The sequence below is a fragment of the Opisthorchis viverrini genome (genome assembly GCF_000715545.1).
Source record: "Opisthorchis viverrini unplaced genomic scaffold opera_v5_79, whole genome shotgun sequence".
NCBI classification, from domain to species: domain Eukaryota; kingdom Metazoa; phylum Platyhelminthes; class Trematoda; order Opisthorchiida; family Opisthorchiidae; genus Opisthorchis; species Opisthorchis viverrini.
The window spans coordinates 1,510,629-1,529,612 of record NW_008751737.1 but is presented as its reverse complement, the minus strand read 5'-3'; the positions used below and the strand labels follow the sequence as shown (position 1 = coordinate 1,529,612).

Below are 18,984 nucleotides of genomic sequence, written 5' to 3'. Positions count from 1 at the left end.
ACACTAAAATCCCTCGGCCGACACCCAACAGAGATCTAGCTTGACTTAGCTGATTGGTTCTCCTTCCGCTTCAAATCTCGACCAACCTCGGAACCTAGCTTTTGTGTCAAAAGCGAAACGTTGCCCAGCAATAAACCTACCGATTGTCACCAAACTTTTTCGAAAATAGATCACCTTAACTTACAGCAAGAAAATCTGCATTGCGAACATCAAATTCCTTTGTGAATGTATTTCGCCGATTACAGACAACTTGGTGTCTAAGTAGAACATATGCTTGCAGGAAACTTGTGGACCATGCCTACCTTTCGGGCCCAAAGATGAGCGGAACTAATGATTCACTTATGATGGTTTTTCAGCAGCCTTGTGAGTAGTATGTTCATCCACAGTTGAAGCCGGTGGGTTTGATGGAGCAAAAGACTCGCCACACCTATTTGACCAAGCCACAGCCTTGGTCGTGGTGCTTGTAAGGCCAAACTGATACCGTTGGTCAGTCTGGCGTCTTGTCTGTTGATTAGTGTATGATGTCGTGTGGCGTTTTAAGTTTAAGTAGCTAAGACGGACATACTTGGAGCTGCGTATACCTACTGGGGACTGTTAACCCAATGACCTGAAAGTTAAGTTAATTGAGATTCTTCGGCATTTTTCCTAGGTGCGCAGGTCGTTTTCTGTTCAGAAGTCCAACCAACTGCAATAACCCAGTCATCTTCACTCAGCATTTGTTATTGGTTGATGAGGCATTGGCGTTATTACCGTGCCCAGGTATTCAGTTCATCATAACTGCTATTCCTTGAGACGTTTATTTCCGAATACCTTGGCTAGCCTCATCAATCTATGATAAGCAGTGCTTACATAACTTGTAGCACTTAGTCTCACCTGTCAAAATGACAAGAAGACATAGATTGCTAAATTTTCGATTGCCTCCTCGGCTGCAAACGTAAAATAGTATATTTTGTATATCAAAATATCTGTCAGTACGCTTTCTTGACACAAAAGGTGGGGCGTAGTCATTTTCGAGCAGGTCGGATGCTTTGAAACAATATTTCTTGTGCATTTGTTGTCATCTTTTACGTCTCTTCCAAAAGCCAACGCTTTTGAGAGTCGATTGCGGAATAAAGCCATGAATACTTGAGGGGTGTCACACACGTGACTTGTTTGAGAGGTGCGCTGTGCAATCGATCGCCTCACACTTATGTGTCATTGATTGCGTTTGGCGTTGTTATCTGCGTGGCTGATAGCTAACTTTTCGGAGAGTGTGCATCTTCCGCTTAGTATTCCCAAATGGTCTACGGAAATCTTGCAAAGAAGTTACTATAAGGTTCGCAGTTGGCAGATACACAGTTCACAACCAATGTAGGGTGACGGAGCTTCACTGATTTCGCGAATCGGAGTAGGAGACCGACCTTCCTCAGTTGGTCTCTGCAACCTGAGCCCAAAGTTGTTGACTTTTTAAGGTAGTTCTGCCAATTGGACATGCGAAAACTCTACAATTATTGGTCCACCTTGAATTAGCAGGGGTAATCAATCTCGACACTTCATTAGTTTTTCTCTCATTTCTTACAAGTACGGTTTGATAAAACATTTCACAGCACGATCAATATACACATTACAGCACAACTATCCAAAGAATGGGATGTTCATTGCATTCATTATCAAGCGAGTGTTACTCGACCTAGTGTGTCTGTCGTTCTAAGGTGCAAGTTGCTTTTCGGTTGACGGTTTCGTCCTGGATAGAGTTTCCAGACGGTGGATTCAACACCATAAGTTTGCACAGGATTAAGTGAATCCCTCGTCTGAGGATATGATTAAAGCAGGATCTTGACAGTTAAATACCAAACAAAGGTATCCAGATATTCAGATAGGAACAATGAATAATCGCCTTAGAGGCACACAGGGACTGAAGGAGGGAGAGGCAGCTATGGGGTTTCTTAAACATAGATGTGACGGATGTATTTGTGACTGTGCAACACAATGGTGATGGCGCGCTACATTGATAGATACCATCGGATGCTGTCATAAATGGAAGTAAATTCAACTGCGTTGAAAAACAAACAAAACTACAATTGCATAGGCCATAAATTCTGCCTCATAAATAGCCCAGTTCCAGGCATCTGTACGCAGCACTGGCCCACAACAGAGCCAACGTAACATGGTTTGGATCACAGAAGGCAATTGAACGAGACTTTCTATCATTTCTTCCACACAGGAAGTGCCCTCATGATAGTGGAACTCAAAGTAAATCTGGTTATACTTTCCGAGTGTGTAACTTTCGACACTTGTGAAAAACCTCAATGGGTCGCGCTTACCTTCTGCACACGGCAAGGGGGTTGGAGTAAATCAAATGCAATAAATAATATTGTGAAAATTCGCAGCCAAACTGGGTTCAGTGTGGCCTTTGTCTCATTCTGTATATCAGACTGTGCTTTACTTTGCGTAGATGTAAGCACGTCATTTTCCAAAGTAGCACTGATTTTCTCATGGGTAGTTTCCATATTTCAGCCTGAGTATGGGTTAGAGATTCTACAAAATTCGAACGCTTTATTTCATGTGGACAGTTTTATTTCCGCTTTTTGGAGCGCCCAAATAATTTTCGAAAATCCCGGTGACATGTGTTGGCAGAAACGGGACGGTTTCTCAGGAGTCCAACTTTGGCTTTTATCTCCGTAATTCTAGTGTTACTCCACGTACATGGTCTGTGTTGACTGGCATCAGAATCAGCTTCTAATCCCATCCGGGTACTGTCCTTTTCAGTCCAACTAGTGGTAATATAAGTTTTAAATTGGATACAGCCAGCTTGATGGGACCGTAATCTCTTAAGTTGTACTTGAGTATGTCGCCACGGAAAGGTGTAAGGGCATTTCGGATGGCTTCAAACAACGATCTCTGTTAGTCTTAACACCTATTTGTCAGAATGTACGTTTGGCCATGCCGCTTTTTCTGATGGAGACCAATACTTTCCACAGGGATCGACGTCGGATGTTACATTTTTTTCCTGGGGGTGATTACCTGAGTCTGCTCTGGTTAGCTCAGTGGTAAGTGTAAGGTGCAAAGGTAAATATCAGCTTCTACTGATGATCCGGAAAGTGGGGCCATAGTTCTTCAAAAGTACGGTAAACTGAATTCGGCCGTTTGATAAGGTTTTTCTACCGAAAACAGACTCCTGGTACAACCGTGCGCGCATGTTTAGTCGTCTCAGCCAGTATCGGGAACTATACGAAGGTAGGACCGAGTGAGACACAGACGGACCACAGGTTATATTGGATAACAAAATCAAACCAACGAACTTCCTTTTTCTAGTCAGACGTCGGTTTAGAGCTTTGCTTCTACACCTTCTGTGGATTCGCGTTGTGGTGATCGTCTTGTTGCATCCTAAATCACCGGCTGTCGAATTCCGGCCACAGACAACTAGCAACGGTACTGTGTATGGTGAATAATTTCGTCCTGAAAACGATTGACCGATGGTCTTACTCTGGCATATGAGTGAATCAGGCTTCGCATACTGTTTTACAGTAATGATTTGTTGTCCACGCAGTGACGCCCCCAAAGGAAGTCCGCTCCACCATAGTCTACAGAATGCATGCGCTTTTTCTAAACACGACTCAATCACGGAGCGCAACGTATCGGCTAAAAGCACGGCTTATCTAACACATCGCGTAGAAAATAAGATTATTTATGACAAATGTATTTTTTTTAAATTACGGAGCAATTCATCTACCTGGTTCTGAACAGGAGGATTGCACGATTTCCAGCGTAGAAATAGATCATGTTTTCGCCCGCGTAGGAGACATAACTGAAAGTGCAAGTTAAACTTGTATGAGTAATAAACACGGTTGCGTACGATATCCGAAAGCATTCGTGGAACTGTTAGAGTGTATTCGTAGAAGTGCATGAGACAACCTATGTCAACTCCAAACGAACAAAATCAGCCAAATGCCTTTATGGGTCGTGGTTTTCAGATGTCGTCATGGCAACAAGGGGCCCAGATTCAGAGCGTCAATCTTCCTAAGTCTGGATAGCGGCAGTGAAGCGGTTCACGTTCACATCAGTTTCATTTGAACAGTCATCCTGCCCTCCGCAGTGATTCAGATGAGTCACACCAAACGGCGGAACCGCTGGACACGAGATTCACTCCAATTAGGGCTAAACAACAGTGCTGCAGCTCCCACAACCACCTACAATTATTTGCAAACAGGATTTAAACGGCAGTGCGCTACTTGCCTGGGAATCCCTGACAGATGTGCAACTTGAGGCGCGTCATGACCGCGCCAATGGAGTAGTGATGACATGCTTGACTCACGTGCCGGATGTCCGGAGTTTAAACCTCGGCATTGCCACTCAACTCCGTCAACAGGGTGATCCGAGTCCATTGCTTCCCCACCCTACAGTGAAAACTCACCAAAATAATCGCGTCAGGACAGGGGGATGACTATTCAACGCGAGTGCTGTAAACCCGGCAAACACCTACAACGAATAAGGTGCATGCTGACCCGTTTGCCGAGTGTTTCAGTACCACTTGTGTTGACGTCGTCAGTGGGAAAGTGTGTTAGTTGTGAATTTCATTAGCGGATATCTTCGCCGTTCGTGAACACCTTAGCCTATAAGTTTGACATACACCGATTTCAAAAGATACATTTTTTAAAGTCACAGCTCTGTTTTGGTGTGTCACAACCAAATTATTCAACTTATTTCATAACCTACTCATAAGGTCAACGTTACTCGGTAATTTGTCCACTCAAGTTCCTTCAGATCTGCAAAACAGTTCAAGGACATAAGCTGTTTGCGGTCTGTATGTACGGCGAATTTCGATTTGTGGCGCGTAGAACTAAAGACTTCATTTCCGTAAGGCATCCTAACTAATTGATTTGATTTCAGCTACGTTTGACAAGTGCGATGCTCAAAGCTTCACTGATGCCCGGAAAAATTGCTAGTTAGCAACAGGTATACTCGCGATATGAGCCAACTAAAACGTAATTTTTAACGATTGTTGGGTGACGCATTTGCCCATGGGTTATGCGCCTGCAAGCCCTCTCTGCTGATAGTATCCAAATCGTCTTTTGATGTTAATCTAGATGAAATCTTCACTTCTTCGGCTTTTACCTGAGCAGTTACAGTAGAGTGACCGCTCTTAACAGGAAATACCCTAAGCTCACCTTCATGGTGTCCACTGCGACCGGAGTTTGAGGATGGTAGGTAGTTGATAAGCATCGTTATATGTGTGCAACATCGAAGCTGACTTCGTTAGGAACAAACCACCTAGGAAGTAATCTCCTAAGAAGTGCATGAGTGACCGTGACCCACACTGTACTACTTGATATAGCCGGAATAGATCTCATGACCCAGAGCACAGTGGATTCCATAGACATGTTTGTGCCATGTCAATGGGGCCTGATAAATTTCGTCAAAACAGTCCTGTCGTTAATTTCTTTCTCAGGAGGCCCCATTAGGGTTTCACTGCAAGCAAGTTTGGTGAGCAACCAAAAACAAACCGTATGAGGAATATCACAAAACAAAGGTGCTTGGGAACGCTGCCCATAAGATGCTGGATGACCCCATTAGGGTTTTACGCTATGCAAGTTTGGTGAGCAACCAAAAACAAACCGTATGAGGAATATCACAAAACAAAGGTGCTTGGGAACGCTGCCCATAAGAACGGTGCTGGATGAGGACAACAGTTAACCACCATACCTTACAACTTCCGTGACCAAGTCCCTCGGTCCTAACCGTGTGATTATTTTAGCACCGGATGCACACAAAGCTGAGGAAAAAGGACGAGAATTTTCTGCCCAAATTGGATTATGCATTCTCCTGTTCGGCATCGTCAATGATAAAGGAGTTTGATCCATAATCAACTTTAATCAAACAAGTTTGATTCCACCTCGCTAGAGTAGGACATACTAATACATCGGTAAAACTTTGCTCCAGTCGGTTCCGCTTGGGTTAAGAGCAATCGATCAGATATTCCCTAAGTGATACTGGCCAAGGTGTTTACGAAGACATATCCGGCAAAAGACTGCATACTAACTGGAATTCGTGAAGACAAAGCTCACCGAGGTGACATCAAGGAGTGATTTGTTGCTGGATAAGTGCAAGTTATCTTCGTTGTTCACAACATCCGATGATTCTCCGTGTTGACGGTCGAATCAAAAAGCACTAGTTACACGGAGCACTATACACGGTAAGGTAAGGTCAGTTGATTCATGCCACAGGGGAAAACTTGTGCGTAATCCCAGAGGACAAGTAAAACTGATACAAACCAGATGCAACCTACACTCATTTGCAAACTAATTTGGTTTTTCAAAGGACTCACCTGGAACCCAGGTGAATCTCTCGTTTGTGCTGTTGTACATTCAGTTGCCTGGAAAGATCACAAACGTGAGATTCAGCTGGGTTCCAGCTGAGTCTTTCGTAAAACCGAATTAGTTTGTAAATGAGTGTTTCGCTAATTTCGTGCAATTTGGTCTCAAGTAGAACATAAGGTTGACGGAAACTCGGGGACTGCGCCTACCTGATGAGCCATAAGTAGGACGAAACCGGTCGTGGGCTGTCAATGAATTTGCAGCAACCTTATGAGTAGTGTATTACTAATATACAGATGCAACCTAGTTTTTGCCTGGATGTGACTTGAAAATTGCGTTTCTTCTGTGATTGTGCGGTTCTATGTAAACACGTGTGAAAATACTGCCTTACGAGACACGCTTTATCAGTGAACGAGAGACAGAAATAATTGCCTGGATGTGACTTGAAAATTGCGTTTATTCTGTGATTGTGCGGTTCCATGCAAACACGTGTGTAAATACTGCCTTACGAGACACGTTTATCAGTGAATGAGAGACAGAAATAGGCAAATTAATTGATCCCAACGCGCAGAGGTGTAACCTGCGACGAAAAAGGTGACAGATTAATTGTCCTTCCAGTACTGTTGGGTTGTCTTCGTCTGGTGGCAACTCGCTCCTTCCATAGATCAAGGTTGAATAAAAGAGACGAGGTCTTCTAAAGAACCTTGTCAATAAACCAGGAGGGCAGTCCACGAAGGACAGCTGTGTCACAATGTGAAATAATAAAATACTGTGGCGCATACATTCAGGTGCGTCCAGCGGGCGCCTTTGAATTAGTGATAACAGGCTCGCCTCATATGTCAGATGCCCGGATGTCATACTCAGGCGTGGCCGAAGATAAATATGCATTGTTGATGAGTTCAAATAACAGCAAAACTTGATTCCAGTGCTGCCCCCTTTTCGATACACACTTACCAGAATAACTGCACCAGGACTAGAGCAGGACTACTCAAAACAGAGTTAACACGAATTCTTCAAATGGCTCAATCGATTACAACCTATAACATAACCCCCTTGGAGAGAAAACCTGAAGTCACCGACAAAATGTGGTGTCCTCCCAAAAATGATTCCATCCAAATGGGATTTAACGACTGAAAATTCAAGGGGACAGTTAAACGGGGTCTTATCTGAACAACTGATCCCTACATAAGAAGACGGATCTACATGAAATGAACAGCGAATTTAGCTGCTAGTTCTATGATTTCGGCAGACTGCATAAGCCGAACAGTCAAACCTTATTGTCACGTTTTGTATCATCACAGTTGTCAGAGGTGGACGCATCTCTTATAACTCACCTTCCGTAGTCCTTTCCAACAACACAATGCCACAAAACACCATACTTCCGATCAAATTCATGCTTTATATGGGATGCAATATCACGATCCACATTGTATTTTTGCATGGCTTCTGTTGTGATGTCCACAACGCTTTTCACCATGTCTTTATCCATCTCACTGATTCTCACATCCATTTTGATTTCCGCCATGGCTAGGCCTCGCTACCGCAAGACAAGTAATCGTGAAACGCTAGCTTTATACTTCCCAAAAACTAACTGACGTTAATGAAACACATATTGATAGAGACCAGATACCACGAAGAATGTCGCAATAATCTCAGCTGAGCACGTGACATTCCAAGCGTAGCCGCAAGTGTAGATTCAAGTAATACACAGCATAGATAGTCGGCTAAGTATCCAAGTTAGTTAGTATGAGTCTATCAGTCAAAACCCCTGGATGTCAAATCGTGTGCCTGCTATACAACCGTAAATTCATATTAGTAAACTGGTTGCTTTATGAGCTTGCAAAAAGTGTAGCGATACAACTCTGTATCATGAGGATTTCAGCCTGTCAGGAGAAATGACAACCGTGAAAGTCATATAAAGCAACTTTCATACATGTGTCCAGATCAGTGTACATTTTGATCAGCCAGATGGAGCCTGTATAGTAACGCTCTTCGTTTGTCGAAGCATATAAATGTCCTCAATAGGATATGTCCTGACTATAGGAAAGAACTACTCTTTGCACTGATGCATTTGAAGTATCACCTGTCGGCAGTTGAAATCATAGACTACGTTTACAAAATGAGATGAGACTTAGGTCTACCTAGGCCAGACCAGATTACAACTTCGCACAAGAACAGACGAGCACAGGAAATGAATAAACAGAAAGTGAAGCAGCGCAGTTGAGTGTCGGGCTGGCCAAATGCTCAGAAACTACAAAACATGAAACGCAGAATAGATTACGAAAATGTTGAATTTTTAGACGAGGATTACGATTTACGGGTTGCCGTAGAAGTGGAAATTGCCGAGTATTTCTGGGCTGAATGGAACAGAATCAGTGGAACTGCTGTGCATGTAGAGCGGCTTTAGATCAGACGAGTTGACATATAGTGGTGTGTGGTTATCACTCGAGATGAATCATCAGTTGAACAAAAGAAGTCTCTTTATCATAAGCGAAAAGATTTTGGAATTGTTTGTCTACCGAAACTTTCGCACACGAAGTTTTTACGACGCAATCCTGTGGATGGATCTGCCATTGGTAAGTACAAATACCTTCGAATATCTGCCAGACATTTCAAAGGCACCACAGCTTTGTAAGACAGCTCTGTAAGACAAGTCTTCCTTTGTAATTTCTAGATAATGTATGTTTCAAGCAAAGACATATATGTAGAAGGTTTTGACCAGGCTGGTGGGCTCATGGCTCTGTTATGAGGTTGTCGAAAATGACTTCATTTGGTAAGAATTCTTCGTCGTCCAAATGGGTGCAGATCTCATAAGTTGTGGATGATAACTGGGAAGCAAGCTCTCCTATGGCGAACAGGTATGCTATTCTGTTGAGCATCTAACATTATCAGGAAATATTTCCTGTACACCTTCGAGTGTACTGCCCTGAAAATAAAAATATCCTCTCTAGTTGGTTGTCTCCAATTTTCACATTTGGTATGCGGTAGTTCCAGTAGTGCATTTTCTATTCGTAAAAATGACCTTTGAAGAGACAGTAGCTGTTTACAATTCCTTCCTATTGTTCACCAGGGGGGAGAGGTTGGGCAGTCAACCGTTTCGGACGCTAGGTTTGTGTTGAGGTCACGGGCGATCTGCAACGACGGACGAGAGGTTGGGCAGTCAACCGTTTCGGACGTTAGGTTTGTGTTAAGGAGGTCACGGGCGATCTGCAACGACGGAGTGGATTCGCATGCCCTTCAGGACATCAGGTACCTGCCCCGTTTACCGACGGCATCGTACAAAATATGGCACTATTCCTGGCCTTGAATAAGGCGCTGATGTTTTGTCAAACATCAGCCGGAGTTCGTGAGATTTCTGGTCAGTTTTACCCTCCCAGTTCAAACTTGGACGTTCCAGTCGTAACTGGCTTTGTGTCGTATGCAATTCACGTTTTTACTACTTACTTGCTCTGCTCGTGTGCATGCATGAGAGAAGCTCCAATGGGGCAGAATCTGAAAAAACTCATTTCTGCACACGAATTTGGTCATGACAGCAGACTCAAATGAATACATATGAACCTCTGGAATCACCCTAAACTAAAGATTCAACTATGTCTGTTGTCAAAACTAAATTCCTGTCCAACTGAGAGTATTTGTCGAATTTTATCCAATCTGGATTGGAGCTGAACATAAGGCTGACGGCGAGTACGCCAACCTGATGAGCAGCAAGAAGGGCGAAACCGGTCGTGGGCTGTCGAAGAGTTTTCAGTAAACTTATGAGTAGTGTGATAGGTTTACACTTGTGTTTAAACACTGCATAATAAGCGCAGAAAATGTCGAGCCAAATTTCACCCACTTCAAACTACAGAACATGTATCCAAATGGCCTACACACCAGTTAAGGGCTGACCAGCACTTAATTAAATTATCTATCATTCTCGTTCTGAGTTGAGCTCCCTAGTCGACTGATAATAATATGGTAGGTGTTAGGTCAACAGACAACTTATACTCATCCTCCATATTTAGGGGTAGCTGGTGGCCTCCGGAGAAAATTTGACCGCTATGGTGGACTGTCCCAAGGGTGTTAATTTTTCCAGTGTTCACCTGCTTGGCTCTCTTATTAAGTAACCTGTGTTCAACGAGATCTTGCCTCGATTTAGTCCTACCAAGGCCTCCCCCAAAGCGGCCACCTGTCTGATAATGAATAATTGTGCGGAATTTCGCAAACTCAGCAGAAGTCCGTTCAGGTTCAAGAACCACTCTCGACCCCTGCAGAAGTAATTCTGCGAACATGTAGACCCTTTCTCCGATGAACACTAACTCACGTGACTCGGACCATTTTATTTAACTATTTCAAGTTGAACATTGGTATACGGCTTGACACCACCTACTCGTGCAAAGGTGAAGTGGATTTAAGAATTGCATCCGAAACCTGTACATGGCAAAATCACGTGCGTTGGCAAGGAAGCAACGTACACCTTCTCGTTTGGCCACCGTTTGTATCGAACTACTAGGTTCGGTGCTGGTTGTAAACAACTGACGGGCTATCGTCAATATATTTCGTGGGACCACGGGACCATTACATGGATTCACTTCTCATGTGATTACTATTATACAGTTGACATGTGGCAAACGCATTACACAGTTGAAAAACTGTTGAGAACGTGTTACGCTGGTCAAATCTCATATCAGGGTGCTGCCGACGACGCTAGTGTGAAGAGGGCTCGCCCTGCGATATTCACCCTTATAGGCGAACCGTAGACTTTTTGGGGTGAATGTTTTTCGGAATCCGAACACTCGCATTCACCATAGATTAGGCACAATGAAAAACTAATTAGTTTAGAGCACAAGGCCACGTAGCTCACTGAGAGTGTTTCAGTGCAGTTTCGATTAGGTGAGCAACAGCTAACAACCAGATCCATTTCGTCCATAGCAGAACAGCCGAGTTAAAAATCAGCAAAATATATTATCAAGTAAAAAAGTAAACAATATCAAGTATTGCTTCGCGACAGCGTCAAAGGGCTTTGAGCTGACGAACATGCTGTATGGTCTTGGCTGTGTTCAACGGAGAGTTGAGGCAGCCCGGCATTCAAGCCTTCCAAGAGAACGCATGCCTGACAGACGAGTTGGCTGGAGACACAACCACATCGTTCACACAAACCTGCGAAGATGCAGAGAAAAGAGATGGAAATAAGCAGCATCCAGCAAGATCAAACAGTTCAAAACTGCAACATCACCAGAGGCGGGCTTACCTTGAACAGGTATCTTGACATCTTGGGAAATTGCCATTTGTTCTCCTGAATGAATAATATCTGCACGGACAACAATAGATGTTTACGCAAACTCGGAACCAAATGCCTTACCAAGAATCGCCCGAGGTCTGAAGCGTTCCAAATCTTTTAGAAATGTTCGCGCATAGCCTCTGGAAAGTACGGTGAATGCCATGAGACGAGCACAAACCTGTAAGCATTCGGGGCGTATTTGCATTCAGTGGAAAAATAGTCCAAATTGTGCAAACGAGCATACCTGAAATGCTCAGAAACGATGAGAGGATGAGCCATACATTACTATCTCCTTCTCGTAGGTGTACTTGAAGGGTTTGAATCGAGGAAGCACACCGTCGCAACCCTGTTCGTAGCGTGGCCGTTGGTTATGGAAAAACACTTACCGTTACAATGGCGGTACAGCGTTTCAACCGACCGACGTCACCGCGGAGGACTGTGGAAGAATTAGAGAGAGAGAGAGAGGAGAACCATGAGTAGGTAACAAGGCCAGCAAGGATAAAAAAGTCACCGAAGTAAAAAACAAGAGTATCTCCCTTCAAGACGATACACTGCGAGGTCCCAAACATCATATAAATGAAACAAAGTTAAGCAGGACGAATACGATGCCCGGGAATAGCTTCTTTACGGTATCGTCCTCTCAATACGTTTGGCAAATTGCATATACAAGCTGAACTCACTATTCATAAGCACTGTTTCTGCTACGTCGTCGGCGTTGTGACCAGTACAAATCTTGGTCGCTTGTAGCATTAGAGCCCCTTTATCCAAAGCCTGACGACGGAAGATCCCACAAAATGTACCTAGACGGAAAGAGAATGATAGAAAAGACCAACTTACAATTGCGTTTGTTGCCGACCTTCTGAACAATAGCATCCATTGACCAACCGAAGAGATCCTGTAGCACGTGTTCACTGTAAATTTGTAGCAGAATCACTTACCTCGTAGGATAAGATTGTCAGTGGAAGATCATACTGCATCTGGTTGCGCTTTACAGTCTGAGCAGTCGGATAAAATCACTCAATAACCGGGCATTACCTCCAGCGACTCATCTCTGTAGCCGCTGATACCTTCATCAATGGAAAGGAGAAGTAATTCTGCTCCATAGTGATGCCGTTCATTGAGTAGCTTCATAACATATGCGAGTACTGTGGAGTCTGTGAGCGGTAACAGTCGTCATATGGCACAACAGTAAATAAAACCTTTTCCGCCGGATGCCCCAATCGCAATCTTATCTCCAGGCGAGATCAAGTTGGCGTTCTTTATCACCCAGTGAACCTCATCCTCGAAGCACCGGGAGAAACATGATTTGCATAAAACATCACCCTTTTTGTAAAGATCAGGTTACGGGGTGGAAAGGCAACTCACTGTCTTTGGCCGCTTTATGTATCCTTTCTCACCACAACGGGCACAGAGCAGAGGTGCCATCGGACACCTGTGGGTGGATCTGAAAGAACAGTCAATACAATGAATGAATGAATGAATGAATGAATGAATGAATGAATAATCCGGATCTGAAAGAACAGTCAATACAATGAATAAATGAATGAATAATCATTCAGCTCTGACACCTTTTCGGTGCCTGACTACCATACTACCAGGAAGAAGCCTGAGAGCGCAGATACTACCAGATTGCCCAAGCCTAGATAAAAAACATTGAGCGAGTCCAGCAAGTACCATTGAGTGTAGATAGATATGTAGGGTGAAAAAGCAAAGGCCGAAATAGCGCTGGTCTTTTGCTGTTTTACTACATAGAAATCACAACAAGTCAATCAGGGTATATCACCAAGACCCGCCATAAGGATAGACGTTACTCCAAATGATCAGAGATCAACGTCTTGCTGACTAGCCACAACTATAGAGGCTTACTAACTGGTCCAGGAAATGGCACATCAAACAGGTTTGGTGAGTTGAACTGGCGCAAATAAACGAGGGATTGCTCTTGACATCCAGACCGGTTACTTGCCAATTGCCAGTATCGGTTCTGAGATAAAGTATAGTCTCAATTCAGCGTTTAGACCTTTCAGATAAAATGAGAAATTTCTAAATAGGGAACTTTGACTCTAAGCGCGCAAACTAGGTGATGACTTGTTTCTGACAATAAAGCCTAACTCCAATCCACAACAGAGACATAAGTACGTGCTCTTTTGTTCATATCCACATGGTTTGAAACGCTTCAGTGGCTGACAATTTCAGGCCGGCACAAACTATGGTTATTGGTGATTGGCAGTGTGTGCCATGAGAAATTCATCTTGAAGGAATACGTCTGAGGCACACAGATAGTGTGCAGGGAGGCAGGGTAAAAACTCCTGATTCGTCGGTAGTCAAGACGCTAAGTCTCCAAAGCTTAAAGGCACCCAGCTCTCCCGTAGGCTCGAACGTTTCGTGAACTATTACGACCGCCAAAACCATGCTTGTTTTCCGAGTTTGACATGAAAGAGAGATTCAATTTGGTCCTGTATAGAGATACAAACCGGCAGTCCAATAACGTCCATGAGTGTGGAAGTAACATTGGGAGTGACATTGAGTCAATGTCACTGGTCTCAATCCATGAAGACAGAGAAGGACACAAGTTTAATTGGGACAGTGTTCAAATACTTGCTCACGCAAGAACAAAGCGGGAGCGAGAGTTTGTTGAAGCGTTGTATCCCACAGAAAATCTATCAATAAACACACCGACACTGACCCGGTCTATCAGCCCTTACGAGCAAAAGAACCACACAGTCACGGAGCTCTGAGCCAAGAAACCTAACGACAACCAATGGACTGGTTGGATCAAAGGAAGATAATCATTAAAAACAGAGGGCCACTGAATCAACCAGTCAAGGGAACAAATCCACACCACATAGCAAGAAAACGGCCCAATTACAACAGAACAACCAACACAAATGTCGAATGGAATGCACCAACCAACCAACCAAACAAGATATTGAGAGTCAGATTCACAGAAAACCAACCAAACTACGCGAAGATAGCTTTCAGAGCTGCCAGATACTGTTTAGATGCTATATAATCACAGACAGAATATGAGGAATTCACCCACTCAACCCTGCACTGATGATGTCACCCCGATTGGTGATGAAACGTTTGCAATCCAACTGCCAAGCTCGGCGAACAGACCAACAACCAAGCAGCACATCTGAGCTAACTACATTCCACAACATTGCCAAATTAACCACATCTCCCATTATGTGAATATGGTGGTCTATTCAACTGAAACGATTCCAGTAAGCCCGCCCTAGTGGACTAATGAGTTCATACGAAAGCTGGTCTGAATGGAGACAAACGCATGATGGATCGAAATCAAAGACTTGTCACGCGTTACAACGACTTTACTTCGCAAACAGACTGTAGGCAGACGTTATCTGAGGGTCACATTTCGCAGATTTAGTCACAGCTCTATCCGCAAGAGCGTACCTTTAAAAATCCACACGGTTCAAAGATTGAGCAAACATCACACATACCGACCGCAATTTCCCAACTCCTCCACCTTCCTAACCCATAATCCCCGTGACCTTGGTGACGACTTGCCTTCACCGTATTTGACTGTTCTCGAACGTTTACGGTTGGCCCCTCGGAAGAAACCGATCAAACGTGGTTCTTTCAAGCCAATTCCTACTTCATCAAACCAACTAAAAGTGGTCCTTTTAGGAGGATACCATTTGTGGAGCAAAGCAGTCTACCAGTATAATCCACACAAAAATGTGACGCATGAAAACAAGTCACAATGAAGAAGAGTTTCGCAGTTAAAGGATGTTTGTATGAGGGTACAAAAATTGGAACCGGCAGTGTAATCTGTCTGAACAATTGGAATGAACATCATTCAGTGGCAGTCAAGTCAGAAGGCAATTGCACTTAGAAGAATCATTCTAACTGGGATCTCTGAGTACGTGTGTGCATACACACAGCTACGCTGTGGAGTACGCTGGATTCGTCTAACAAGGCCAAACATAAAATCCGTGTTGTTAGGCGATCCGGTGATGTTGGGCCGAAACGATTTGTCCGATGAGAATCAAGTGGCAAAAAGACCGGTAGAAAGCAAGAACGTGCCGAACTAAGTGCCGTCACGGGAGAAGACATCAAATCGCGGAAGGCGTTCGTAGAATAGTATGTAGGCCGCGCTGCTCTGTGGAAAAAAGTGGGACAGTTAGATAATTAACCTCAGAACGGGAAAAATATGGATATGAATGAGGCCAATCCTCTCAGCGAAACAGTTTGAAATAAAAGACGTGAGGTCACCCGTCCCGACGTATAACAAATTAGTGCTAATTAGCAGATACGAGACAAGCATACAAGCGGATGTCGGCGAAATAACCATGATAAGTGTGTATGTGCAAGTAGTGATGCTAAGGCCATACATGGAACAGTTGTCGATGTGTCGGGTGCGTGAGCTGGTGGTTGAACAATCGGAAGGCCCGTGGTTCGAACCCAACATCCGAATCGCGACTGCTCATGTCTAGGCTTGGATAACCTTGCAGTGTCTCAGCGCTCGGGTTGAATGGCAGCTAGGAACCGGAAAGGTGTTACAGCTAGAGGATTATTTAATTATTGTACTTATTCTAACTACCAACAAAACTAAATATTTATGACACAATTGCAACACCAACGCACGGAGCCAAATTGAGACAAACAGGCCCGGGTTATACGTCGGTGAGGATCAATTAAAGTTACTCGCACAGAAAATCGTTGTACAACGGTGATGTTGAACTGATCAGTCCTAGTTTCGGATTCGGTTCTCAAGAATGATGGGTCAGAATATGTTAAATTGTCCTTATTAATCCGAAAAATTTTTGCGAAAAAAATAACCTGTATATGGCGTTCTCGTTTCGCAGCCAGGTGTTCTCAGAAGGCTTACTTCTTTCAACAATAATCAGAATGGTTAAGATAAGCCAGCAGGTGAGGGGCTGGTGTTTACTATATAGGGATCGCATACACAGTCTGGTTGTTGGCAGCATGAGGAGACTAGGGGATTTTCCGCGGAGATTTTGTCCCGCAAGTGGAGCCAACGTGTGTAGAAACGTCGAGAAACACCATACGCCAGTGGCACCCTTATTGGGATTCACCAGATGCTGTGGCCGAACAGTTAAGTGATCAAACTACCAGCTGCGAGGTCGCGGGTTTGGCAGTTCCTAAAGTCTCGTTAGGTGCACACTGTTGAGAATAAAACAGCTGAGATCTTCAGCATAGATCGGCTTCACTCGGAGGACGATTACTCCACCAAAAAACGACTCGGTTTTCGTGTAAAATACGAATCGGCTGACCACTTTCGTTAGAAGAAAGCACAACTTTCCTGGACTTACTTGAATACGTGATTCGGGAATTCGAGTTACTGCGCTGTCATCGTACTCGTACCAGAAACCATCAGAGATGCCACGACAAAATGCAGTGTCTTTAAAAAGGATAAAACGTACGGGATTAGGTGTTATCACGAGGCACAGATGCGCAGAAACAGCCAGAAACACGCACAAAAGATAGCGAATTCGGATACAACTGACACTCTGCTGAACTAATAAGCATAGGAAATGAGCTGGCGCATGAATTATGGATTACCGACAAAAGGCACTCATAGCGTACTGTCCAAGAGTGTGTGTGTGTGGAAGGGGAGGCGGGCATATGGAACTTAATGTACGTTGATAGTAGAAAGTAGAGACGTTGAAGAAAAACTTACAATGTCCACTTTCCATTGTCCCAAAGTGGTTCTAAAATAAACGTTGAAATGCGAAAGACTCAAACGCAAAGCGAATACGAAAACTACGTGGGCCATCGACGGATTTTCAGCAACCTTATGAGTAGTACATTACAAATAACCATGAAATTAGCTTGAACATTGTAATGGATACGCGAGGCTCAATAAAGTTCAATTGAAAGCCCCAATTCACAAGCTAGATAGGATTTCTATAAAAGGAGCGGATGTAACAAAGATATCTGTTATCCAGAATCTGGTAAACCGAGACAAAATATGTGAATTTTCCAGTTCACTGCTCATGAAAGAAAAGAAGCCTCTCAGCTTTAACACCCTACCAGTGCCTGGCTGCCATGCTACCCGAAGGAAGCATGAGGGCTGGGATTCTACCAGGTTGCCCAAGCCTAAACAGGGGAAGTCGAAAGGCAGAGGTCGGATAGGAACCACGGCCCTACCGGTCAGCACATCCGCCCTCTAACCACTTGGGCCATCTCGCCCATGAAAGATTAACGAATACTGCAGGGGCTCGCGCGTCGATGTTGCGCCTCACTGGCTTCGAGTGATGCGCGACGTCGTACTACTGACACCGCCGTGATTTAGAAAAAAATACAAGCGGAATGATTTCTAAAAAAACTTGAAATAATTGGAGAGGCACCAACACACAAACGGCAATCAATGGGGAGATTACAGAAAACCTATCTATTGCTGAAGACAATGTGACCGTAAGATCGGGAAATTACGCGAAAATGGCGCGGCCAAACGGTGATCTAGACTAGGACCAGACCAAGGTGGGAACACAGCAGTAAATGATTCATAGAATCTGAAAAACGAAGCAGTCCAAGCAGACATCAACAACTCTTCTACTCCCAGCCCTCTCAGACATTCAGCGAGTCAACCTAAGTCGCCATTGCTTTGACAACAAAACACAGACGTCCACGTAGAATTCGTGAGATTGGACGTAAGGTTTCCGGAAAATTTGCGGCAACACTCCAGCTATCGTCCCAATTTGATTGACGGTATCCGGCTTGGGTTAAATTCATAAACTGCCTAATTCACTGTGTAAGTTCGCTTTCAAAAGTACAAAGACGTACATCTGCTGGAGGTTGACATCGTTTAACCAAAGTGGTCGGAAAATAGAGGCAGGCGTATGGGTATAAGGATGAAGGCGAAAGATTACCTACCACAACAGCATAGAGAGCGTAGCTAGGAGAATTCTGTTGCAGCTGGAAACTATCGACTGGGAAGCGCACGTAAGTAGTTCGTTTCTGCCACTCGTCGTTGACGTAATGGAACCTGTTCAAGAGAAACCAATCGGGATAGATTAATAATAAAAAAATCAAAACGGTCATAGCGAGCTATTCGCAGAGTTTGGAGAGAGGATAAAGCAAAGGACATACCAGTTCGGTAATGAACTGCGTGCTAATCTCCCTTGTTCAGTGGAACATCGTGGTTAGTCGAGGCGACGAGAGGCCTCGAGACAGGGTCTTCATTAGTGCGCGCAATAATACTTTCCAGATAGACAGCGAAAGATAGAGAGAAGCTATGTAAGTACGCGCCATGTCGTGCTGTTCATTCGGCAATCAGACGGATCAGAATAAACAGATAAATAGCGAAAACTATCTCTCTCAACAATGTTAATCTGGGGCACTCCCTAGTCTCAGTGGCTTCAGGGTGCGCCGATACAGCGAGTCCTCCTTTGGGTGAGTGGATGCTGATTTCATGCGATGAAAGGAAACGACATGGGTAAGTCA

The 18,984-nt window shown here is 44.1% G+C and overlaps 4 protein-coding genes across 4 annotated transcripts in view; 3 read left to right on the top strand and 1 right to left on the bottom strand.

Annotated features, from left to right (window-relative positions):
• Positions 1–4,196, top strand: part of T265_04752 (hypothetical protein) — a gene marked incomplete at both ends in the record, with an annotated part of 35,600 nt that extends 31,404 nt beyond the window's left edge. The window contains 2 exons of the mRNA XM_009169565.1: positions 1,562–1,672; positions 4,044–4,196. Coding sequence (XP_009167829.1) covers positions 1,562–1,672; positions 4,044–4,196 — 264 coding nt within the window. The remainder of the gene's footprint in view (positions 1–1,561; positions 1,673–4,043) is intronic.
• A 6,428-nt stretch (positions 4,197–10,624) lies between these two features.
• T265_04749 (hypothetical protein) overlaps positions 10,625–18,984 on the bottom strand; it is a gene marked incomplete at both ends in the record, with an annotated part of 48,856 nt that continues 40,496 nt past the window's right edge. The window contains 11 exons of the mRNA XM_009169562.1: positions 10,625–10,863; positions 11,524–11,583; positions 11,635–11,693; positions 11,732–11,797; positions 11,835–11,899; positions 11,940–11,989; positions 12,234–12,353; positions 12,391–12,448; positions 12,492–12,548; positions 12,589–12,707; positions 18,411–18,588. Of these exons, the coding sequence (XP_009167826.1) occupies positions 10,625–10,863; positions 11,524–11,583; positions 11,635–11,693; positions 11,732–11,797; positions 11,835–11,899; positions 11,940–11,989; positions 12,234–12,353; positions 12,391–12,448; positions 12,492–12,548; positions 12,589–12,707; positions 18,411–18,588 (1,071 nt within the window). The remainder of the gene's footprint in view (positions 10,864–11,523; positions 11,584–11,634; positions 11,694–11,731; positions 11,798–11,834; positions 11,900–11,939; positions 11,990–12,233; positions 12,354–12,390; positions 12,449–12,491; positions 12,549–12,588; positions 12,708–18,410; positions 18,589–18,984) is intronic.
• T265_04751 (hypothetical protein) lies at positions 11,317–11,541 on the top strand (the record flags this gene model as incomplete). Its single annotated transcript, XM_009169564.1, has 1 exon — positions 11,317–11,541. One exon carries the CDS (start codon positions 11,317–11,319, stop codon positions 11,539–11,541), a length of 225 nt encoding a protein of 74 aa, XP_009167828.1.
• Positions 18,958–18,984, top strand: part of T265_04750 (hypothetical protein) — a gene marked incomplete at both ends in the record, with an annotated part of 20,617 nt that continues 20,590 nt past the window's right edge. The window contains one exon of the mRNA XM_009169563.1: positions 18,958–18,976. Coding sequence (XP_009167827.1) covers positions 18,958–18,976 — 19 coding nt within the window. The remainder of the gene's footprint in view (positions 18,977–18,984) is intronic.